Source organism: Zootoca vivipara, chromosome 4 (assembly GCF_965207765.1).
Source record: "Zootoca vivipara chromosome 4, rZooViv2.hap1.1, whole genome shotgun sequence".
NCBI lineage: Eukaryota > Metazoa > Chordata > Lepidosauria > Squamata > Lacertidae > Zootoca > Zootoca vivipara.
Genome location: NC_142587.1, coordinates 39,338,589 through 39,364,273, shown reverse-complemented (window position 1 = coordinate 39,364,273; position 25,685 = coordinate 39,338,589). Strand labels below are relative to the sequence as shown.

General features: G+C 41.6%; 2 protein-coding genes across 3 annotated transcripts in view; one reads left to right on the top strand and one right to left on the bottom strand.

Moving 5' to 3' along the window:
- The window catches only part of SCML2 (Scm polycomb group protein like 2), a 46,321-nt gene that overhangs the window by 16,529 nt on the left and 4,107 nt on the right, over positions 1 to 25,685 (top strand). For both annotated transcript variants that reach the window (XM_035115397.3, XM_088667769.1), the window contains exons 4-14: positions 357 to 427; positions 2,275 to 2,509; positions 6,197 to 6,285; positions 8,830 to 9,073; positions 13,565 to 13,821; positions 15,902 to 16,034; positions 18,424 to 18,627; positions 19,551 to 19,733; positions 22,428 to 22,541; positions 23,658 to 23,939; positions 24,872 to 25,035. In XM_035115397.3, coding sequence (XP_034971288.3) covers positions 357 to 427; positions 2,275 to 2,509; positions 6,197 to 6,285; positions 8,830 to 9,073; positions 13,565 to 13,821; positions 15,902 to 16,034; positions 18,424 to 18,627; positions 19,551 to 19,733; positions 22,428 to 22,541; positions 23,658 to 23,939; positions 24,872 to 25,035 — 1,976 coding nt within the window. The remainder of the gene's footprint in view (positions 1 to 356; positions 428 to 2,274; positions 2,510 to 6,196; positions 6,286 to 8,829; positions 9,074 to 13,564; positions 13,822 to 15,901; positions 16,035 to 18,423; positions 18,628 to 19,550; positions 19,734 to 22,427; positions 22,542 to 23,657; positions 23,940 to 24,871; positions 25,036 to 25,685) is intronic.
- The window catches only part of RAI2 (retinoic acid induced 2), a 54,566-nt gene continuing 43,530 nt past the window's right edge, over positions 14,650 to 25,685 (bottom strand). Inside the window, exons 2-3 of the transcript XR_015949527.1 lie at positions 15,594 to 15,775; positions 14,650 to 14,944 (exon numbers count right to left, since the gene is read on the bottom strand). The gene's annotated coding sequence lies outside the window, so the exon portion shown is untranslated. The remainder of the gene's footprint in view (positions 14,945 to 15,593; positions 15,776 to 25,685) is intronic.

The window sequence follows — 25,685 nt, the reverse complement described above, 5'->3', positions numbered from 1 at the left end:
TCAATCTGTAAACCAGTGAAACCGCTTCTATTAATTTCACTAAACCTGCTCCTGCAAAGGTAGTATGGTATATAAATCTAGATTCTAACAAGGATTTCGTATATCTGAAAAGAAAAGCATTATCTATACTGTATGTATATAGAAAAGAGAAGTTCAGATACTTTGTTTTCCTTTGGGTAAATGATTTCTGCTTATCTTCCGGTAGTCTCTTAGAGTGCTAAATGCTTCCCTCAGCCAACTGATGACAAATATACAAAAGATTGAAGGAAATAATAAACAAAAATCTGTGTGCTTCCTGCAGGTTGAAGTCTTTTTATCTCAACAATATGTTTAAATTTTGCTCTCTCCCCTCCTAGAATATTTTAACTGGGATAACTACTTGAAAGAGACTGGATCCTTAGCTGCTCCTTCACATTGTTTCAAACAGGTAAATGGTTTAAAATATAAATGAGTATACGAAAGTGTTTTATGTTAGTATTGTAGTTTCTTTGTGTTGCTTACCTTTCATATATATATGTTATGCCAGGGGTGAGCAGACTTCAGGCTTATGAGGTTTTTTTACAAGAAGCCCAAGGTTTAGAGGGCTTGTTCAGGCATGGCCAAACTTGGCCCTCCAGCTGTTTTGGGACATCATCCCTAACCACTGGTCCTCTTAGCTAGGGATGATAGGAGTTGTAGTCCCAAAACAGCTGGAGGGCCAGGTTTGGCCATGCCTGGTATATATGGAGAGTGGAATCAACAACCTGTTGTAATCCCTGAGCCAGTCACTGTATATGGATGGATATATGAATCTGTATCTTGAGTTAGCATAGATCAGACACCCCCAAACTACGGCCCTCCAGATGTTTTGGCCTACAACTCCCATGATCCCTAGCTAACAGGACCAGTGGTCGGGGAAGATGGGAATTGTAGTCCAAAACATCTGGAGGGCCGAAGTATGGGGATGTCTGGCATAGATCAAGGATGAGAACTCAGAACTCTTAAAGTGGCCAATAAAAAGTAAAGGTACCCCTGACCGTTAGGTCCAGTCGTGGACGACTCTGGGGTTGCGGCGCTCATCTTGCTCTATAGGCCGAGGGAGCTGGTGCAAACAGCTTCCGGGTCATGTGGCCAGCATGACTAAGCCGCTTCTGGCAAACCAGAGCAGCACACAGAAATGCCGTTTACCTTCCCGCCGGAACGGCACCTATTTATCTACTTGCAGTTGACGTGCTTTCGAACTGCTAGGTGGGCAGGAGCTGGGACTGAGCAACGGGAGCTCACCTCGTCGCGGGGATTTGAACTGCCGACCTTCTGATCGGCAAGCCTTAGGCTCAGTGTTTTAGACCACAGCACCACCTGCGTCCCTAAAGTGGCCAATACTGTTGTATTAAAAACTTTGCCAAAGGCCGCCAATCATTATGCAAATTTTATAAGTTAGAAACACCTAAGAACGTTAGCACAAGGAGAGAAATAGCTTCCTTTTAAAAACTTTCACTGTTGTTAAACTATGAGGAGCTAGAACCACTTGTTAATTAACTGCAAATCACCCCCAGAGATTTCTCAGTTGATTCCAGTCTGCCTACTTCTGTGTTACACAATCCATATGGGTATTTTGCAAGCTTCAGATACTTATACTATTTAGAGGGGGGGGCAGAAAACTCCAGTGGCTTTTATAATCATAAATACTAGTTGCATAAGTTAAATTTTTCTGTTAGGAAGGTATTAGCCTTTCATGCCTCTTAAAGCTGTGATTTGTTGTGAAGTTAATTACAAGTAAATTACAATAAAATGGATGAGACAGCTTGCAAGTAGGCAAGTTTAGGGTGGAAGTGCCAGCTTACTATAGTTGTGCAAAAGAATAAATTTGTGTAAGAAGCCAACTTCAATACAATGGATCATCTATTAGATTTGTAGGTGGGTTAGCTCATCCATTGAAGGTTGTTGCTCAGTGGTTACTATCTTTTAGCCTAGCCTACCTCATAATGTGAAGATACAATAGGAACTGTAAATCCTTGGTTAAATTGGGGAGTGATTTACAGTAAGTATAAATGGCATTTTGTGCACCTGGGATAATTGCCCAGAACTGGAAATAGAATCAAATATTTAGGTGCCAGGAAATTTTCCAGCGATTTCTTTGAGGAGCTACACTTGATCTTGGTCCCAAAGGCTGAGAAACAGTTATGGTGGTCATAAATAAACTTGTGGCTAGCCAAATAAGTACTGCTGATTCCTTCTCTCTCTCCCTCCTGGAAAAATAGTCCAGTAAAATGCCTTATTTTGCCTTTCTTGCAGTCTAGGGTTCCACCTAGCAATGATTTCAAAGTGGGGATGAAATTGGAAGCCCATGACCCTCGAAACATTACCTCAGTATGTATAGCTACAGTTATTGGAATCACGGGTGCCAGGTTAAGGTTGCGGCTTGATGGAAGCGACAACAAAAACGACTTTTGGAGGCTAGTGGATTCGTCTGACATACAGCCAATTGGAACCTGCGAGAAGAAAGGAGGAATGCTTCAGCCACCACTTGGTAAGAGAAAAAGAGAAAGAAGGATCTGGAGGAATAGACTGAATTTACTGGGTTGGCATTTGGACTCTGTGCACTTGGTTGAGTTTGCTAGAGATCATACAAGTGAACCATGGATTCATGGCACTGCTGTGAGAAATGTCACTTAAGTTCCCAGGTTTTTTTTTTCCTACAAAACTCTCTGTAGCGTTGTCCTTCCGTTATCCTCTGCCCTTGCCCAGTTCCACCATCTTGATGTGTATGTGACTTCTTCAAAGAACTCCACCCCTTCTCTATTGCAGACCTTTAGAACTGTCTCTCAGAAAAAAAACCTGTGTGATGCCACCTCTCTCTCACTTCCTCAAGCCATATCTGTCCTGTGTGAAGTCTTTGGGGGCAGCTTCCTGGTCCCCCTTGCCCTACTGTCACTGCATGTCACTGAAATAATACACATTCTTCACTGTTTACCCTACGCCTCCATTTCCCTGTTGGCGTCTGTGTTCAGTTGTAGGCCATAAGCCTGCAACAGATTAGGGACCTGTCTTCCAAAGCCTGTCTAGCGCCACTGATGGTTCTGTATGAATAATGGAAATAATAATCGGTTTAAAGCAGAGGTGACTAACTTGTGGCCTCCAAATGTGGTTGGACTCCCAATCTCCCATCAGCTCCAGCCAGCAATGTCAAAGATGATCAGTTGCACATTTGGAGAGCCACGGGTTCCTTCCCCGGGTATGAAAAAGATGTTTTATTGCCTTCAGGGTGAGGGTGCCCATGGTGGCCAGAGGGGAAAGTGCACGAAGCAAATTTGCACCCTCCTTTCTACCTTCTGGGACGCAGATGGTGCTGTGGTTTAAACCACTGAGCCTAGGGCTTGCTGATCAGAAGGTTGGCGGTTCGAATCCCCATGACGGGGTGAGCTCCCATTGCTCTGTCCCAGGTGCTGCCAACCTAGCAGTTTGAAAGCACGTCAAAGTACAAGTAGATAAATAGGTACCGCTCTGGCGGGAAGGTAAACGGCATTTCCGTGTGCTGCTCTGGTTCGCCAGAAGTGGCTTAGTCACGCTGGCCACATGACCTGGAAGCTGTACGCCGGCTCCTTCGGCCAATAACGCGAGATGAGCGCTGCAACCCCAGAGTCCTCCACGACTGGACCTAATCTCTACCTTCCATTTTGATAAGCAAGAGGCTGCATCATAGTGTGATTCAGACACCTTCCAGCCCGGCAAAAACACTTGGAGTGCAAAAGCGGAGCCAGTGAGGGGTGGGGAAAAAAAGACCCGGAGGTTCTCCACACCTGGCCTATACTGAGACAGAAAGTAATTGTTTGGAAGCAAAATGGCTTGAAACAGGTGTTTCAGCACCACCAGTTCCCCTCCCCCCCCAAAAATCTTTGCAGTAATGTTTGCCAGATACTATAATGCAGTTAGTTTGCTCCTGCGGTACAGTATATGTAAACTGGCACATATCTTTATTGAGCCAGACAAGTGAGCCATTGATAAAATATATCATACTGTATTTGGTCTTCCTATGTTTCCTATGTTTCTTTCTTACAAAGATTACCATAATCAAGGACAAAAGTGGTAAGGACCTAACAGAAGCAGAAGACATCAAGAAGAGGTGGCAAGAATACACAGAGGAATTATACCAGAAAGATATGGAGGTCTCGTACACCTCAGGTAGTGTGGTTGCTGACCTTGAGCCAGACATCTTGGAGAGTGAAGTCAAATGGGCCTTAGAAAGCATTGCTAATAACAAGGCCAGTGGAAGTGATGATATTCCAGCTGAACTGTTTAAAATTTTAAAAGATGATGCTGTTAAGGTGCTACACCCAATATGCCAGCAAGTTTGGAAAACTCAGCAATGGCCAGAGGATTGGAGAAGATCAGTCTACATCCCAATTCCAAAGAAGGGCAGTGCCAAAGAATGCTGCAACTACCGCACAATTGCGCTCATTTCACACGCTAGCAAGGTTATGCTTAAAATTCTACAAGGCAGGCTTAGGCAGTATGTGGACCGAGAACTCCCAGAAGTGCAAGCTGGATTTCGAAAGGGCAGAGGAACCAGAGACCAAATAGCAAACATGCGCTGGATTATGGAGAAAGCTAGAGAGTTCCAGAAAAACGTCTACTTCTGCTTCATTGACTATGCAAAAGCCTTTGACTGTGTCGACCACAGCAAACTATGGCAAGTTCTTAAAGAAATGGGAGTGCCTGATCACCTCATCTGTCTCCTGAGAAATCTCTATGTGGGACAAGAAGCTACAGTTAGAACTGGATATGGAACAACTGATTGGTTCAAAATTGGGAAAGGAGTACGACAAGGTTGTATATTGTCTCCCTGCTTATTTAACTTATATGCAGAATTCATCATGCGAAAGGCTGGACTAGATGAATCCCAAGCCGGAATTAAGATTGCCGGAAGAAATATCAACAACCTCAGATATGCAGATGACACAACCTTGATGGCAGAAAGCGAGGAGGAATTAAAGAACCTTTTAATGAGGGTGAAAGAGGAGAGCGCAAAATATGGTCTGAAGCTCAACATCAAAAAAACCAAGATCATGGCCACTGGTCCCATCACCTCCTGGCAAATAGAAGGGGAAGAAATGGAGGCAGTGAGAGATTTTACTTTCTTGGGCTCCTTGATCACTGCAGATGGTGACAGCAGTCACGAAATTAAAAGACGCCTGCTTCTTGGGAGAAAAGCAATGACAAACCTAGACAGCATCTTAAAAAGCAGAGACATCACCTTGCCGACAAAGGTCCGTATAGTTAAAGCTATGGTTTTCCCAGTAGTGATGTATGGAAGTGAGAGCTGGACCATAAAGAAGGCTGATCGCCGAAGAATTGATGCTTTTGAATTATGGTGCTGGAGGAGACTCTTGAGAGTCCCATGGACTGCAAGAAGATCAAACCTATCCATTCTTAAGGAAATCAGCCCTGAGTGCTCCCTGGAAGGACAGATCGTGAAGCTGAGGCTCCAATACTTTGGCCACCTCATGAGAAGAGAAGAATCCTTGGAAAAGACCCTGATGTTGGGAAAGACTGAGGGCACTAGGAGAAGGGGACGACAGAGGACAAGATGGTTGGACAGTGTTCTCGAAGCTACGAACATGAGTTTGACCAAACTGCGGGAGGCAGTGCAAGACAGGAGTGCCTGGCGTGCTATGGTCCATGGGGTCACGAAGAGTCGGAAACGACTAAACGACTAAACAACAAATGTTTTCTGAAGATAGGCAGAATTCCAGTGTCCAAATGGTGTTGTACAGCTAAATTCCTTTTTGAAACCTTTCCCTTTGGCAGTTTTGCCGCATCTTGTTTGTTGGCTGAGCTTGGAGCTAATTGTGTGTGTAATTGCCTCCTGCTAACTGTATACAAAATTGGTATTTCCCAAGTGACATCGAACTGTCTGGTCCCAGAAATCCTATTCCGCTCGTAATACAATATGAGTCAAAACGCTCCCTTTCTGCTTAACTTGAAATGTAGCACTGTATTCCCACATGTTGCACCAGGTGCTTAGCTTAGTATTGCTCAATTACGGTTGTAGCTTGTGGTGGGAAGTGCCTCAGCATGATGCGCCCATGCTCATCCTCTATTTATAATCAAAACATATCCTGCAGAGATAACGCCACTTAACAAAGGTTCTCTTGTTTCTTAAAAGGCATATTTTGGTAAATCTTACGCACAACTAATACATTGTTGTCAATTTTAGGGTTCCAGATGAATGCATCTTCTTGGCCAATGTTTCTCCTAAGAACACTAAATGGTGCTGAAATGGCGCCTGCTTCATTCTTTAAGAAGGTAGGAGACTCAGCTGCAGTTGTCTGGCTTGTTGAGGATTCCATTGCACTATACTGTTCTGTCCAGCCTGAAAAGGCAAGGAAGTTGTTTAAAAGGACAGGACTAGGAAGGGGAACATCCTCCCCCATCCTCAATTCTTGCCTTTAGAAAATGTCTGTATATGTCTTGAGTTCAGAACAAATCTCTTTGGTTTTAACAGTTCTATGCTTCCCTTTCCACAGAGGTCAAATTAATATATTAAAATATGTGCGTTATTTATTACATGTGATGTTCCTGTTCATGCATAAATGGTGTATTACAAATGTAAGCATGTTAATTCCTGTATGGGAGAGGTTGACTTTTTTCTGTTGAATAGTCTGATGAATGTATCAAAGACTTCCAAGCATAGTGAACACCCATAAATTATGCCCCATCCTCCTTATTCCAGTCACTGTTGTAGGGATCATACACAAATGACAACGCAGAACACATTTTTATGCTAAAAACAATACACTCTCTTCTTGTAATGACCTCAACATTTTTACTCCTTTCTTCTCTCTTGGTATATGATGTTTACATGTGTTTTAATTTGTGCTTAGTTTATGTTATTTTAATAACTGAAGCTCAATCCAGGTGAGACTGAGGCACTAGACCTGATGGTTTGGGAGATCGCCTGCTCTTGCACTTCTGACCTGAAGGAGCAGGTTTGTAGCTTGGGGGTACTCCTGCATCCTTTGCTGTCGCTCGAGGCTCAGGTGGCCTCAGTGGAGCGGAATGCCTTCCATCAGCTTTGGCTGGTGGTCCAGCTATGCCGCTATCTGGACAGGGATAGCCTAATTACTGTTGTCTATGCTCTGGTAACCTCAAGATTAGATTACTGCGATGCGTTATATGTAGGGCTGCCTCTGAAGACGGTTCGGAAACTTTAGCTAGTACAGAATTCAGCAGCCAGGTTGCTCACCGAAGCAAGATGGTTTGAGCATATTACACCGATCCTGGTCCGACTGCACTGGCTACCAATTAATTTCCAGGCCCAATTCAAAGTGCTGTTTTTGACTTATAAAGCCTTAAATGGCTCAGGACTGCAATACCTCAAGGACCGCTTCTTTCCATATGAACCTGCCTGAACCCTGAGATAATCTTCAGAGGCCCTCCTTTGTGTGCCTCCTCTTTGAGAGGTCCAGAGGGTGGCAACACAAGAACAGGCCTTCTCTGCAGTGGCTCCCCATCTGTGGAATGCTCTCCCCAGGGACGTTCGCCTGGTGCCTTCATTATACACCTTTAGGCACTAGGCAAAAACGTTCCTTTTTAACCAGACATATGGTTGATTTGATTGACATCCTATGCCCTTTTAAAATGTGGATTTTTTGGGGGAGCGGGTTATTGGGGGGTTGTTTTTATTTAGATTATTTTGTGGTTTTATATCTTGATTTTGTTCTGTGAACCACCCCAAGACCTCTGGGTATAGAGTGGTATATAAATGCAATTAGTGGTAGTAGTAGTAGTAGTAGTTGTTAAACTTTTTTTGCCGATAATTTTATTGTGTTACTCATTTTGTAAACCGCTTTGAGGTTTGGTGGGTTTTTTTTTTTTACACTCAAGTGGAATAGAAATGTTATGAAATAAATAAACTTTATGAATTGCACCAAAGCTGGAACAGTACAAGTCTATTGTTCTGCGAAGAAAATGAAGTGGGTTGATTTACAAAGTGAAGAAATGAAATACGTAACGTGCCTAAGTTATGTAAGGAAGAAGAATACAAGTTATATTTACAACGTAAATTGTCCTTTCAGTTACATGGGCAATTTTACAAATGAAGCTGTGTACCTTTTTATTATTAGTGCATGTCCTTCACCACAAAACTTGGAAACCAATCTAATGAACAATAAAAAGTAAGGAAGGGTAGGGAACAAAACGCCATCATGGAAGCAATTCATCATTTGAACATGCATTGAAGTCACATTATGCAAATCCGAATGGCTTTATAAAAGAGTCTCCTGTTAGTTTACAAACCTGCTTTAGGCATAGACTTGAAGATGGTAAATTGGTCAGTTCGTGGTCTCGACACTGACAGGTGACACTGCAAACTATTTTATCTTTTTAACAACACTGTAACAACTTATTCTTCTTGTGATTAGCAAGGCGTTGGAAATATGTTGCTTGGTAGTTCTGTTTCTTTCATCAGTAATTAAGGAAAGAAATACGTATCTTAAATTTTCAACAAAACAAAAAAATAGACCCAAAAAAGATAGGCGGTAATAGAAATATTGTAAATGACTAAATACTCCAAAGTGTCCTTTTGTTGATTTCTTTTAAATTCTTGCTTTTAAATTATTTGCTGCTTTTTATCACTCCTAAATCCTGTCATTTAGCTTAGAAACATGAATTTTTATCCATGGAGGAGATCTGGACCATAGAAAATAAAGGAAAAATGCTAACATATTTCCCCCCCCAGTACTATGTATCTTTTGGAGCATGAGTCCTTTTAGGCATCAAGGTTATATGAATCTCATTTCCTTCAAGATCTCATGTGTGCATACCTGTTCGGCTCTTTTGTTTTGGTAGGAACCTACAAAGCCTTCTCCAAACTGTTTCAAAGTCGGAATGAAGCTAGAAGCAATAGACAGAAAAAATCCTTATTTAATATGTCCCGCAACCATTGGGAATGTTAAAGGAGATGAAGTTTTTATTACCTTTGATGGCTGGCGAGGGGCATTTGACTATTGGTGTAAATATGATTCTCGGGATATCTTTCCAGTTGGATGGTGCGATTTAACAGGAGATGCTCTACAGCCACCAGGGAATAGCGGTAAGAATTTTTTATTTGTTAAATTCCACACATCAGGCTCATCTGGTCCATCTTTGCTTTTAAGCCTGTGTCTTTAAGGCTTTGATACAGCTGACAGAGAAGCTATAAGGAAAAATGTGTTGGCTTTTGTGTGTTTCCCATCATCATTTAATGCTATAGCAAAATCTAAGTAGGGTGAAATAAAGCCTAAGGCATCCTACTAGCTTTAATTAAATGTATTCACTGGCACCAGAGATCACCATCCCAATGTCTGCAGGTGCCATGGTGGCTACGAAGGTTTTGTGACTGTCACACTACAGAATTTGCCCACTAGTCCAGAAATATTGGTGACCTTGGTGAACTCTGCTCTATCATTTACTATCCTTGCAATGTAGCTTCCCCTCATGTTCATGGATTGGAGCCAAAGAGAGACAAACCTTGATACCTTTACGCTTGCCACCAGTTCAGATGTAATGAGAAACCGTAGGGTCACGTTACCTGAACAAGGTGTAGCAACCCTTGGGAGCTGCATGCTTCCCTCTCCCCCACTGTTGTGCTAAGGAAGGTGGTTGGAAGCTTCTTTGGATAATATGTAAACCATGGTTTCCCTGTGATCAGGGAAAAGTTGTTTCAAAACATGGCTTCTTCTCACAAGTCATCACTTAAACAGACTGATCCCATGGTTTTTCGTTACGTCTCAACTTACGTCTCAATCATTGTCAGAAGTAGTGGCATATTACAACTCCTTAATGAACTTTTCCACAGTTACTATTGCATTGTTTCTCTTGTGCATGTGTGTCTCTCTCTTTCCCTCTCTCCCTCTCTTACATTGGTGTACTATATTTTGTTCTCATTACAGTTATGTCAAGAGATGCTGCTCAGCTGTTGAGTTGCTTATGGCACTAGCATAGCTATTGTCCATATAGTTTCTCTAGCAACTACTGTATTTTTTGCTCCATAAGACACACTTTTTTCCTCCTAAAAAGTAAGAAGAAATGTCTGTGTGTCTTATGGAGCAAATGCATGGTCCCTGGAGCCGAATTGCCCAGGGGCGAAAAGCAGATCATGCTTGTGGTTGTTTTTTTAGAAAGAGCTAAAGGCTAACAAGAGGGAAGGAGGGTGTTTAAAGGAACTCGCTCAGCAGCTGATTGCAAGAAATCGGGGAGGGAGATAAGAGACGCTAGCTCCCTTCCCGGCCTGCCCCCTTGCCCAGGCCTCCATTGTTGTGTTTCCCCAGCTGACATGTGACTGGCTGATTAGATTATCTGTCTGGAAACTGTAGAAATGGCTCCCTTTCCTTTCCTAAAGAAGTTGCAGAACTGTGAGTGAGTTGAACCCCATAAAAACAGGATTCCCCCCCCTTTGCAAGGTAAGCTCAACAACTTTGAGCTGATCCTCAAAAATGGAGCTTTCCCCCTTTGCAAAAAAAACTGCACAACTGTGAGCCGATGCTCAAAAAAGGGACTTTTCCCATTTGCAAAAGAAGCTCAACAACTTTGAGCTGATCCCCAAAAAACAAGGCTTTCCCCCTTTCCTCCTCTAAAAATTAGGTGCGTCTTTTGGTCAGGTGCGTCTTATGGAGCGAAAAATACAGTACTTTTTCTAGATGCATTAAAAAGCAGGTTCCCTGAAAAAGCTGAGCAGCTATCTCCTTCCTGTTTCAGAAGACCATAATTTGTCTTATATGGAGCTGCAACATCTGACTATTTGGTAATAGTAGAGTTTGGCTATCTGGGTCTGCTTATGGATCCTAAAATAAATGAACAGATGTGGAAAAGTTGTAAGCTCTTGAACATGACTCCAAAATGATGATACAATAATAGTTCTACACATAATGTTTAATGCTCACACTTTATCAAAACAAGGATAAGCAATTGTAGAAGCAATTGAAGCATCCTAGTTGCTGTTATATGTTCGTAGTAAAGAACTGTCTGTGCTACTGAAAGCTGTATAAGCAATCAGTACTCTCAATACAGAAAACCGTGTTAACATCCTTTGCTTCTTGTTCCATCCTTTCAATATGCATTGTTGCTCCAGTTAGTATAAGACTATTTGGTTTGAAAAGACTTTAATAAAGTTGTTGCTTAGGATCAGAGTTTTAAGCAGGGGCTGCTGCTTAGCTAGAGTACCCACAAGAGACCTGAATGCTTGATGTCTCAATTGTTTTGCCAGCTCAGCAAGAAACAAAATGCTTTGTTTTGTTTGTGGAATTGAGAGGGCCATTGTAATGCAAAGCAATGGCCTGAAAAGAGCAAAAGAGCTGCCCACCCCCATCCAACTACACATTATATATTAATTACAAAGAGACACTGCCGATAAACCCCCCCGCCCCATTTTAATAAACTAATATTTTAATGCACTAATATTTTAATACAAATCCTGTTGAGATTACAAAATGGTTTTAAAGTTTTGGCTCCTGTAGCTCAGCTGATATACCTTTGTACATGATGCAGTGTGTTGGCAGCTAGATTTCTTTGCTTGTCCTTTCACTCTTTCCAGATTCTCTGACCCCATGTAACCTTTGATCCCCTCCTCAAGAGGGGGTGGTTAAGGAAGTATGAGCAGGTGACTGATGGTCACTGTCAATAGAGCCCACAGACAATATGTGAATTGCTTTAGCAGCCTCCCCTCCACACTGTTGCCCTCCCCCTTTCTCTTCCTCTTAAACCAACAAATGCAAATTGCTGCACCCTGATTTGCTCGTGCAAAATTTCAGTGCCCGCTGTCCAAGGCAATGTGGGCTTTGTTGCAGATCTCCTTTTTCAGTCTAAAAAAGCAGTCCTATGAGATTGGGTCTTGAACCTTACAAGTGGCTAATGTAAATGACATCTGCATCTCTGGAATATAAAGGTAGGAAACCTGTTTAAAAGGAAATTGTTTTTATATAGCGTTCCAGCAGGGGCTCATTATTACTCCATTTGCAGCCTTTGTTCAGCAAGCACTATCCATCATTTATTCCAAAGAGCAGAAAGTTACTGTGTGTAAAAGCGTGTACCTGCTATTTTACAACCTGTGGCATTGAAGGGTGTTTTCTTTGTATTTGTGAACTCTGCTGTCCTCTCAGATTTTTGCTGCACGTTAATCCATTGACATTTCAGTGGAGGCAGCCATAGACTGTAGCACAAACATGTTTATTCCAGATAAATGTGGTTTTGCAATGTGTGAGTGTGGCAAGTGTGTGTGAGAGTGTGCTATGAAATTTGTGTTTGTGTGCAGTGAAATTACATTTTCTAATAAAACTTTATTTTTCAATTTTTACACCACTGATGATTTTCTGAACATCGGAATATATGGAATTTAACTTCACACAAATGTACCTTTTTAATAATGTTTCATTCTTCAACAGTAGTATAATACAAGTGGTTGATAACTTTTGAATGTGATGAAGAAGATAAGCAACATTGTTTAGTTAGCTAAAAACGTCTCCAGAATTGTATAAAGCTATATGAAAAAGAAATGTATAATCTGTAGGGTGTGATCTAGTCAAACAACAATATACATAGGAACTGGGCCAGATTTCACGTGTTAAAATTTTGTGTCACATAAATAAAATATATTTTTTTATTCTCTATGAATGTATTCTCTCTGTAGAATTTTCCTGCTTTACACAAAAACAGACCATGCAACCTTGGTTATGTCTTCCAAAAATTGGTGTTCAGTGTTTGATTGGTCCAAAATGGTGCCACAATTTTATTTTTGAAAACTGAAGTGTTTTCCCTTTCACATTGAAGCAACTGCATTTAGATATGGGAGGACATTGTTTTACCAACTGTGGGACTTTAAAATTACTTTGGGGTTCTTCTTGGATAGTAGAAAAACAAGCTCAACAGAAACATCAAAACTACATTTATTTTGATGTGAAGTAAGGAGGGGAAAAGCCATCTTCTTCTGTAAGACACATGAAGGAATTGAACAGCGTACTTCCTTGACCAAATGAAACCAATCACAGAAATCCAAATGACTGGAAAGTCAAGGGGTAGAAGGCAGAATGATCAAAACCTTTTCAGTTAATCAGAAGCATTGATATATATATATGACTTGCTGTTCATAAAGAGTTACCACAAATATTCTTGAACAAATTCCATTCATTTCAGTAGGGCCTGTGAAAGCAAAACTCCCAGCATTTTGCCAAGAAGTTCCATTAAATTTCATTTAGGGTTTTTTTGGGGGGGTGGAGCTCTTCTGTTATCTCATTATGTTCTAACTGGTGTTGCCAGAAAAGAAATCACATGGCCCAATTTTGTGCCTCTAGCAGCAGCTTGATGCGCAGAAACCAGCTTTTCTTTGCATGAAGTTTAACATTAGCCACTTGCATATTTGTGCACCTCAAGCTTGCTGTCAGAGACACCACTTCCCTATCTAGTTAAAAAGTTAGCAGTCCTTGTTTCAGTTCAAAATCACTTGAAAATATCTCACTGTGGACATACTTCGAAGTGTAATTGAACTTTTTTAAGAATACTGCTTCCTGAAGTGTATGCATTCTGATAAATGTATATTTGACTTCCTTCACAGTTTCGGGTACAAAGAATAATTCGAAACTGCAAACATCCCCTTCCAAAGTGACCCGGCGCTCAATGCAGTCTCCTCAGAAATCTGCTCCTGTTCCTCCTTCTACATCAAGAGGAAGGAAGCCTAGCCGGGGGAAACCAGCGGCTCCACCTGCAGTCCCTAGGAAAGGCAGGTCTCCCAAAAACACCCCTGTAGCGAAAAACGCATCTCAAAAAGAGAATCTCAAAAAAAGGAAAAAAGGCTTGAAACCAGGAAGGAAGGTGAGAGCATATTATCTGTTTACCATCACAATTGCAGTCGATGTTTTTATGTTTCTCTGGCTTATTTTTGTACTGATTTCCCCACCTGAGTTTCTTTTTGAAATGTGCAATTGCGCAAGCAGTTTACTAGGTGCCATATTGAACACAGCATCCTTTTCAAGGTGACACTCTCTTTGAAGGAGCACAGGTTCCCCGATCAGGTTACAGCAGGTAAATCATCTTGGGGGTAATTCTGGATCCATTGCTGATACTTGAAGTGCAGGTGGTCTTGGTATCGCGGAGTGCCTTCCGTCAGCTTCAGCTAGTGGCCCAGTTGCACCCTTATCTGGACAAGGGACAGCCTAACTTCTGTCATCTGTGCTCTGGTAAACTCTAAGATTACTGCAGTGAAATTTCAGCTGGTGCTCACCAGGGCAAGACGGTTTGAGCATACAATGCCAGTCAGCTCAGGACCACAATACCTCAAGGACCACTTCTTCCCGTATAAACCACCCCATATCATGTAATCATTATCTGAGGCCTTTCTTTTTGTGACCCCTTCATGAGAGGTCTGAAGGGCGGGAACATGAGAACAAGCTTTTTTCTGCGGTGGCTCCCCACTTATGGAATGCTCTCTCCAGGGAAGCTCACCTGGCACCTTCGTTGCGTATCTATAGGCGACAGGCAAAAACATTCCCCTTCTTCTAGGCCTGTGACCAATTAAAAAAAAACCTATGGCCTTTTAAACAGGGGTGGGACATTGTTTTTGTTTGTTACTATGTTATGTATTTATACTGTAAACCACCCTGTGATCCTCAGATGAAGATAAGTATAGAAATAACAATAATAAAAGGTGCAAACAATATATTTTATTGAATGTACAGTGGTGCCTTGACTTACGAATTTAATCTGTTCCGAAGGCACCTTCGTAGGTCGAAAAAATTGTAAGTCGAAAAGTGCCATTGGAAACGCGTTTTCCCATAGGAATGCATTGGGAATGGAAAAATTTGTAAGTCGAAAAAACCCTATCTAAAACTGCCGCAGTTTCTGTTCAGATGTCGAGAAATTCGTAAGCGTGCAGCCATTTGCCCCACTCGTAAGTCGAAAAATTCGGTTGTCGAGTTGTTTGTAAGTCGAGGTTCCACTGTATTGGGGACAAATATAAATATATTGTTTAGATTGCTACATTCTAACATTTGCTGATACTGGGAGAGTGCACTTGGGACCAGATTACTCGAGAGACCCCTTTATCTCTTACCTCCCCAGTAGGCCGCCTCTTTTGAGCTGGGCCTGCCCTTTTGTACATGTTATTGGTGAACCTTTTAGGCCTTGGAGCTTCAAGTACCGGTATTGTTTTAAAATCAATCCTTAGTTGTTTTTGACCTATTTTTGCTTTTTAAATTGTTTGACATTAAATCACCTTGATACTGGTTTGAAAGAGATATTATTATTTCATTAATTTATGAACCACGTATTTGTCCTCAGCTACCCATTCAGTGTTAATCTAAATGTGGTTGCCAAAAGAAATATCCCTTTATTTGATTTCTTGTTGACTCTGCTTTAACAAGAGCTGCTTCAGTGCAGGCTAACTTTACGGACAAAGATTGCTAATTAAAGCATGCATTTTTGCCATTGGTTGCAAGGACAGTGGCAAAGAAGAATATCAGCATCTGGCATCATTATCAATTAAAGTATCAGCCGCTTTATTATCCATGGGAACTAGACATGCAAGTGGGACACAACTGATGTGGCTTACAATGCCTGAAGCTACCTGAACCTACCACTGTACATACCATAATAGGGTAGTGATGTGTGAAATAATCTTGAGCTGTGCTGGCCAGTTTTAACAGATTATCTCATGTGGTTCCCTAGCCTGTGATGAGATTCTGATGCTGACCCTTCTGGAGAACCCCTGAGAAATGGGTTGGGACTGGGAGTTGCAAAGATCTAGTCTTTATACTCTTCTGGCAGCATTCTATAGTTAAGAGAAATAAGATAGCTTCAGCAAATGGTGATCTGAAGGCTGTCTGTCTTCTGATAGAAAATAGTTATATATTTTAAAATTTACGATAAATATATTTCTTCTTTTTTAAAAAAACAGAAAAAAATCTTACCAGTGCAATCTCCAGCATTTCCTCCTCCCCTTACCTCTGCAAAAGTGGACAACAGTGCACCTCAGATACACAAAGATGGACCTAGTATCACTGGTGTAACAGCGGCTGTCATTTCAACAGGTAAAATGATCTGGCATGCTCTGGTCCATGGGGTCATGAAGAGTCGGACACGACTAAATGACTAAACAACAACAAAATGATCTATAGCTTGCATGTCTTATATAAATCTTCTGGGGGCACTGCTGGTTGGTTCCAGAGTGTCATGAAAGCACTGGTAAAAGTAAATGGATTCAGATACTGGTCTGCAGCTAAGTGGTAGAGCATCTGCTTGCACGCAGGTGGTCCCTGGGTCAGTCGTCAACATCTCTAGGTAGGGCAGGGAATGTCCCGTTTGAAACCATGGAGAGCAACTGTCTGTTGTAGACATTATTGAGCTGGATAGGGCTATGTCTGACTCAGTGTAAGGCTGCTACCTCTGTTTGCGTCTTTGACACTGGATCCGACTCCTCATTTTGTGTACAGGTTTGAAACTCAGAAGAAAGCAGACTGTGAGCCCAATAACTTTACTTTTTTAAGTAGCATCTTTTATGGATGCATGAAAGTCCACAGTAGTAATAGAAAATAATAATAATAGGAGGAAGTAGTAGTAGTAGTGATTGGAAAATGAAGCTATGGTGCATGCTACTGCTAGCACCCTGTTCCCAAATCTCTCACTTGGCTCTCATTTCTTGCTAGACATTTCTTTCACTGCCTTCAGAGTTAGCAGCGCTCTACCTGCACAAAATAGGCCTCCATTGGTCTCAGGTGTCTTCTTGTGTCTTCTTGCTTGGCTGAACAGTTTGCTTGTTACTTCCCTGCACAGGCTAAAGAACTATCTGGCTCTGTCAGATATAAGAGCAGATTATTTCCCCAAAGCAGTATTCAGAATGTCTCTGTGGCTTGGTCCTATTCTTTCTCTCCCTATTCTATCGTTTTTGCCCGTTTACCCATCCAACAACCATTCAGCTTTTCTGCAACCTCATTTCTTTTGCCTTCTAGATTTCCATGTTGTGGCTAATCCCCCCCCCTTTTCACCTTCTGATACATTCTCTAGCCCTGAAAGTGTGTTTATTTGATCTCTTGCTTTCTTCTCCACCTTTCTTGTTTTGCTTTGAAATTCCTCTTTCCTTCTTTTATTTCTCTTTCACCATGTTCTGTTATCTTATCTTTTCCCTCCCCCCTGCCTTCTGATCTTATTTTTTCTTGCCTTAATTCCGACCTTCTGTTTTCCTCCTGTTCCTCTTACCTTCTGTTTCTCTTTCTGCTTTTCTCTCATTCCGTGTAACATGGGCACGCGGAAGCTCTACCACAGTTACCTCTCATCAACATCAACAGACTGTATTTTCAAATGCCTATGTTGAAGATTTTCACACCATGAACACATTAATTTCCTGCCACATATTCAGTGAGACTTTACCAAGACACTTGTAGCCAACATTCCCTATCCAAATATGGGAAGAGTACCTTGATCAGGGGTTATTACAAGGGCAAACAAAATATAGAAGGGAAGGAGCAGCATTTGCTCCTAAAGGCGTATTTGTTAGCTCTATAGTTCTGGAGGATAACAGGCAAAAGCAAGGAATGTGGGTATATAATTTGGCAATGTCAGTTATGCTTGTCTAGATGTGGCAAGTGTGTGGACATTTGTGCACCACCACCTGTTGGAGTTGGAGGTTAAATAAAGCATATGGAAGTAGTTTGTTTAGTGTGGGTAGATTTTACATAAAGGACGTGGGTGGCGCTGTGGTCTAAACCACTGAGCCTCTTGGGCTTGCCGATCAGAAGGTCGGCGGTTTGAATCCCTGTGATGGGGTGAGCTCCCGTTGCTCAGTCCCAGCTCCTGCCAACCTAGCAGTTCGAAAGCACGTCAAAGTGCAAGTAGATAAATAGGAACCGCTACAGCGGGAAGGTAAACGGTGTTTCCGTGTGCTCTGGTTTCCATCACGGTGTCCCATTGCACCAGAAGCAGTTTAGTCATGCTGGTCACATGACCCCAAAAGCTGTCTGTGGACAAACGCTGGCTCCCTCGGCCTGAAAGCAAGATGAGCGCCGCAACCCCATAGTCGCCTTTGACTGGACCTAAACCGTCTAGGGATCCTTTACTTTTACCTAGATTTTACATGTGAAGCATCAGTTCATCATCTAATTCAGGCATCCCCAAACTTCAGCCCTCCAGATGTTTTGGACTACAATTCCCATCTTTCCCAACCACTGGCCCTGTTAGCTAGGGATAATGGGAGTTGTAGGCCAAAACATCTGGGGGGCCGCAGTTTGGGGATACCTGATCTAATTACAGCCTAAAAGTTTAGCTATTTGCAAGCTTTTGGAATAGATCAAAATGTATAGAACATGTTCATCCAGTTCATTCTCAATGAAAACTTTATGAAATACTATTTGGTCTGGAATGCATTGTTTGCAAATTCTTTTTTTAAAATGTTTTTTTTTTTACATTCCTCCTTTTTTCTCTTAGTTTGTGTCTATGTTAACAAACACGGAAACTCTGGGCCTCATCTGGACAAAAAGAAGGTTCAGCAGCTTCCTGATCACTTTGGACCGGGTCCTGTGAATGTAGTGCTTCAGCAGGCTGTGCAAGCCTGTGTGGACTGTGCCTATCAATCAAAGACAGTCTTTGGATTCCTGAAGTCGGGGCACCACGCGGGAGAGATCATCACTGGTACTTCATTGATTTTATTTTTATATATAAATGGATTTATATCCCTTCTTTTTGCAGAGTCTCAAAGAAGCTAACAGTTAAATAGAATCAAATGTCAATAAAAACGAAGCGTAATAAAACAGTATAATAAAAACAGCAGCAGAACTAATAAAACAAACCAGGAGGCTGTGAAACATGTTTGATAATGGCAAAGCATACTTTGGTAGATGAATGAGTAGCAGATTTTCTTATTAGTAAAATGTGATTCAGTTTTAGTTTTTGTGCAAAATCAAGACCAAAGATTAGTGTGTCATATTCACATGTCATATTAAACCATGTGCAGGTACAGCGTGATGGTGCACGCTGCTCAAAAGTTCCCCTGCTGCTGCTGCTGAGACACAGACTTAAGCAAGCCGGTGTCTGGCTAGTCATGTTGTTTCACCCTCTGGCCCACAGTTTGTTTCCTCCAAACAAACCACAGGCAGTAAGCCAAGAGCAAACCACAAGCCTAGGTTCTCATGACTCAAGCTAGATTAATTTTTTTCATCGGTGGCATAGCAGGGAAGAATTGTTTTGGGAACTTTTGAGCAACCTTTCATTCACATGAAAACCTTGATTTGTTTTACTATGGTTTAATGTGATATGGGAGCTAGGCCTTTGATGATAAATCTACAGCCATATAACAAAGCTTGTATCAGACCACGGTGCTGCCTTTATTTAAAGGATAGCTTAACCACAGTTACTCCAGATTAGCCAAGGGACAAACTTTCAAGCTTTGGTATTGAAATGGGCAAAGACAACACAAGAAGCACGTCAAAATGTTCTGCCTTCTTTTACCCCCTTTGTTTCAGTCAAACCGGGGGGGGGGGGTGTTGTCTTCTGCTGTAGGCACTGGTTTTTCAATCAATCCCGCCGTAATTTGAGGTCTTCTTTTTACCCTATAGCCTCCTTTGATGGGGAGAAGCACGCCATCAGTCTTCCTTCTGTAAACAGTGCCTCGTTTGTCCTGCGCTTCTTGGAGAAGCTCTGCCACAGCCTGCAGTGCGATAACCTTTTCAGCAGCCAGCCCTTCAGCCCTTACATGGGAAGTGCATACAGCCCCACCGAATATGATAGAAGCAAACCAGGTAATGCCCTCCACCACCCTTGCCCAACCTGCATTTTTAGAAGTTATGGTGTGTATTTTATAAAAAAAACACAAAACACAGTTGGATTTATATTTGTGAAGATCAGTGTAAACTAATCTAGTGCGAGCCATTTAAAGTCTTGTGCTTAAGATGTGTTGTTGTTTTCCTTTGCTGCCTGATACTATGTGTACACAATCATAAGCAAGCACTGATTAATTCAATGGATTTTGCAACCTTACGTCTTTAAAGGAATCCTCTCTGGTGTGGCATAGAAATTTATGATTTTTGATTTTAAAAATATGTTTTAGTGTCAGCTTGTTTCTAGATTTTTGACATATACAGCAATATACACGTATAAAGAAAAGCAGAATATTCCCTTGTGCCTTGCGTAGGGCTAATTCCACACACAGTTGCTGCCCAGGCATTATCCTGGTCACTGGCTGTTGCAGAAAGAAAGCAAACTGATTTTGATAACCAATTTGAAAATTTGATACTCCTCGCCATCAAACCTCATATTTATGCTGCTGGATTTTTGGTGTGGATTAAATAATTCTGGTTTTTGTCTCCCCCCCCCATCAGATTTGTAAAGGAGTATTATTTATTTATTGCACTTATTAGAAATTGATTGTGGTTGCAATCCATATATATTGTATACTTACCTGGGAGTAAGTCCCATTGAACTCAGTAGAACTTCACTTTTGGGTAGCCATACATAGGATTGCTGTGTGAACATGAGATTATATATATTGCTTCCTCAGATAGCCACATTCAGATGTTAATTGCGAGTTTGAATCTACCCAGTTTTACAGTGGTCTAGGCATTACATTATTACTTAATTTTATAAAACAATGTATTCTCAGAAGGTTTTCTGTTAGACAACAGTGATTAAAAAGCAGAGTTACTTCCTAAAAAAATGCTCAAACAGCATTTCCATCATGCATGCCAAGTGTGTTATTGCAGTAACTCATCAACTGTCCTATAAAAGCTCCGTTATCCCTGTATGAATTATGTATATGAAACAAGGGGCAGAGAGAAATGTGGCTGAAAGCCTAAGGCCACTGAGGATGCGCATGACTGAGGAGAGATGGGAAGTGGCCAGATTTCCTGGCTCACTCTCTTTGTCACATGATACCCTTCCAAGCTTATTATTTCTGTACCCACAATTTTCAGGAGCTGAAATAGTCGAAGGCTGTGCTTTCAATATTTTTGAGAAATATTGGCATCTGCCATGGCCATTAAAAAAAAGATGCACAGATGGTTAAGTATGCACATTTTAATCATTGCTTATTATGTCAATTGCTGCATGCTGCAATGAGCAAATTGACTACAGCCCCTCTAGTTTGTGCTATATGGTGTTTCCGTTTTCGGTGTAGAATACACCTTTTCCCCCTGCTTGCGGGTGACATCAGGTGGGAAGTTCAGCTCCTCCTAGTGACTGAAGGCAGAAATCACTGTTCATATTTTTAGAAGCTTCTGATGTTCTCAGATCAGCCGTATTCTGCCTTTACCAAGTGTGTTCATGGCATGCATGCTCTTTCCATGATCTTTGTTTCCGGGGTATTATAGTATTATATATTTTTGCTTTTTTATGGTTTGTGTGTCTGTTTAGTACCTCTAGTACTTTTCCTCCAGTAATGTTTTTTTAAAAAAATTATTTTTACTTCAGTTGTGTCTTATCCTTCACTCTTTTTCCTGCCCCTTGGTCAGCTCATTGCTAACTTTTTTTCTGCTCTCCATTTGCCTCAGCTTTCCCCTATACCTCTGAACTTAAAAAGAGAGAGGGCCCTTTGGTTTCTAGTCTATATTTCTCCTTCCTTCCTTCCTTCCTTCCTTCCTTCCTTCCTTCCTTCCTTCCTTCCTTCCTTCCTTCCTTCCTTCCTTCCTTCCTTCACTGTCTGCAGCCATCCCTCTGTCATGGTCAAGTTGTTCACCGTTTTGGTTTTGCCTCCTTACGCCAAAATCCTAACAAACATTTTGGGGCTCATGGTCTTGATGAACTAAGTCACCCTTTAGGCATGGCATCTCACACCTGACCTCTTCAGTGGACCCTCCTTACATTTTAGAGATGAGGTGCATCTGCCCGGGCCGGTTCATCTGCCTCTTCCCTGGTAGCTTCAGGAGTCAAATCTTCAGAAAGAAACTCCTCTCATGATCCCCCTCTTGGCAGTTACCATCTTGGATGCCAGCTCTGGAAGCACCCTATCAACTTACTAGACCCGGTCTTTCTAATGGCTTTCTGTTAGAGAACTGATCTGAGAACACAAGGGAACACCAAAAGCTTCTACAAAGCTGAACAGGGATTTCTGCCTTCAGCTACCAAGGGGGAGCTAAACTTTCCACCTAATGTTATCAGCACATGCATGGGAAAAGAGCCCTTCTCGAATACCAAATGGTATCATTGTAATTGTTTTCTCCAATGACAGTGCTTTGGAACGATTTCTGCAGAGGAGCACATACGGGGAAGTGATTACACCAGAATGTAAGATTGACATACATTTTGCATAGAAAGTTTTATGAGCAAGATATTCTCAGATCCATGCAATGTAGAAAAACCCACAAGGGTTCCCATAGGTGTTTTTTTTTCCCTACAGAAACCAGCCCAAAGCATTTCCCCAAAGGAAATGTGGGGACTACATAAGGCACTGAGAAGTGGGTTGTTGTTTTTAAAAGTGAATCCTTTTTTTCCTCTCCCAGCAAAAGAAGAAATCTCTGACAACAGAAGTACAAAGCGATATTCTCAGGATTTGCCATCCTATACTGCCCCCCTGTCTCCTAAACTACCAAGGACTGAAGCTCATCCCTCAGAAGGTTATATTTTGTTGTTGTTATAAATTGTTATATTTCTTTTAAAAAGCAGCACTGCATTTCTAGGCAGTCTAGCCCAACAGCCCTGTTTAGGGAGGCTTTTAATGTTTAAGAAATTAGTGTATTTTAATGTTTCTGTTGTAAGCCGCCCAGAGTGGCTGGGGAAACCCAGCCAGATGGGCGGGGTATAAATTAATAATAATAATAATAATAATAATAATAATATATACCCAAAACCCACATGAATAGGAGGATAAGTAGCTAGTAGCCATGGCGGCTGTGTTTCACCTGCATTGTCAGAGGCTGTAAGCCTTTCAGTGCCAATTGTTGAGAATATCAAGTGGGAACAGATCTGTTGCGCTCGGGTCCTCCTTGCAAGCTTCTCATAGGCATCTGGGAAGTCCAGAAGGGACTCTTCTTATTTTCTCATGCAGTCCAGGCGTGTACTAGATTCTGTGGCAGGCACACCCAGCTTAGATGCGGGGGAAATATTCAATACACAAATAACACACTAGGCTACTTCCTTAGGACTGCACTATTCAATGTAGCTCACTGATTTCAGTGTGTTTACGTCTACATATATTTTTCAGTACTAGGTCAGGCAAAACAAGCTGCATTTTTCTAATGAAATGAAATTTCATCTAATGAAAACTGGGAAACGAATATATGTCTAAGCATAGTTTCGTTACTTCACCCATTAATAAATTAACACCCCAAATCCATACACATCTGGGATTACTGCCACTTCTACAGGAACCCTTTTCTCTGAAATCACCCTTGTCTGTGTGTTTTTATGAGGATCTAGTTACCATATGGGCACAATGCTCTTACCTCTGTGTCTTTTCCACTATAAGTTGGGGAGAGATGGTGCACTGGCAATAAACAGCATCAGGCTGTCCAGTGCAGATGGGGAAAATGCTGTCTTGTTCGTGTCTTTGAATAGAGGGAGCCCTTCCATTCATACATGCCTAATTTGAATACCAGCCCTTTTTACAGCAAAGTATTTGTAGACATAGCTCTTTTTCTTCTTCAAAAAAAACACCACCCCCTATTCTCAAGGGTATTGCCATAATACTTCCTAATGTAAATGCATTATTTATGTTAAATTACTTTATACAGCGGAAACCTTGCCAAGTGAAGAAAATGGCACTTCCAAAGAACACAGATTTTCAGAGGACTCAATGGATTCTGCACTTAATTTAGTCAATCCCGCAAGCCCTAACTGCCGGAATTCCACTGAATATCGAACCTCAGGGAGTGCAGCCTATTACAGGAATTCTCTTCCGCCAGTGACTGCTACCTCAAACACAGCACCAATTCTACGGAGACTGTCGTCAAGTTCTGCTGGGAACAGCAGTTACTATGAAGTCAACAGGAACAGGCTGCAGAGGAGGATTGAAGGTACAATCTAGCCCGTTAAAAGTCCATGCTCTGTTCTGTCTTCTTAACGATATATAAACTCATATATTATTGCTTTTTTTGTCTTGTTGAACAAAAACTACAGTTTATAAAAGCAGGTTCTGAAGAACATGCTTTGATATTGCAAGGATTTGAAAAAGTCAAAACTTGCAAAGTATCAGATGTGCCAGAAAACAAGTTAGCCACCCAATCTTACTCTGTAGAGGTTCCTCATGTTGTAATATCCTCCCTCCTGAGTTTATAAGGGATTGGGCTGGTTATAGGTCACTGAAGAGCCATTTCTGAAATGTAGGAAAAAATCATGGTTGAAGATTCCTGTCTTCCTTAACCGTGTTTTAGGTATTTCCTCAACTCTCCTTGATATCTCAGAAGTTGGTAGGTAGTTAATTCTCAGTTGTCACTTCTATTCTTGAACCTGCTGTACCTTAGATATAGCGTGGTGTAATCTGTATTATTTAGGCCTTCCTAACCTATGAAAGTCTGGTCAGATGAGCTAATAGTTGCAATTCACAAATACGAGTTCACTCTTCTCTTTTGTGTAGGCAGAACATCAAGTGCAGTGGAGCCTTAAGAGCAAACATACGTGATCTTTTATAGCTATAAAAAGTCACCATATGGCATTTTCCCTCCTACCGCCCTTCTTAATTAACCAGTAATGGCAGTCAGATGTATATTTAACCACAGCATGAATAATAATAAAAAGCACCAGGTGTTTACAGATTATTATTAAATATAATCCTCCTTATATGGAGAGGCACTCAGGAGGAATGGCAAGGGAAGAATCACCATGTGGTAATTTGCCCCTTCTTATTTATAAATGGAAGCCTAAGAACTTGGTGTTGTGTGTCCGAAATGAGCTGGTTCTACAAACGGCATTTCCACCTTCCTCAGTTTCATGATTTTGTATATTTAAGCTGCAAGCTCCACAACAGGACCCGACCTCAGCACGCTAAAACGAGAACCCTCCCGTGTACCCAGTAAGGATCCTTCTATGTGGTCGATAGATGAAGTCATGCGATTTGTGAAAGAAGCTGATCCTCAGGCGTTAGCACCTCACGCAGAACTCTTCAGAAGACACGTAAGGAGACTGTTTGCTTATATTACAACATTTAGTCTATTGTACTTCTTGTTGTTTAGTCGTTTAGTCGTGTCCGACTCTTTGTGACCCCATGGACCATAGCACGCCAGGCACTCCTGTCTTCCCCTGCCTCCCGCAGTTTGGTCAAACTCATGTTAGTCGCTTCGAGGACACTGTCCAGCCATCTCGTCCTCTGTCATCCCCTTCTCCTTGTGCCCTCCATCTTTCTCAACATCAGGGTCTTTTCCAGGGAGTCTTCTCTTCTCATGAGGTGCCCAAAGTATTGGAGCCTCAACTTCAGAATCTGTCCTTCCAGTGAACACTCAGGGCTGATTTCCTTCAGAATGGATAGGTTTGATCTTCTTGCAGTCCATGGGACTCTCAAGAGTCTCCTCCAGCACTATAATTCAAAAGCATCAATTCTTCAGCGATCAGCCTTCTTTATGGTCCAGCTCTCACTTCTATTGTACTACATGAGCGTAAAAAAACTTGGGCACAATCTTTGAGAGATTGTGGGTTTTCTTCCAGGGACACAAACCATTTCGGTTTTTTTGAAAAAAAAAAGTTATAGCAAGCTCACTTGAAGCCATCCATTGTGATGAATCACATTATCTGTTGGGTTCTTTACTACAAATGCTCATTATTTCTCA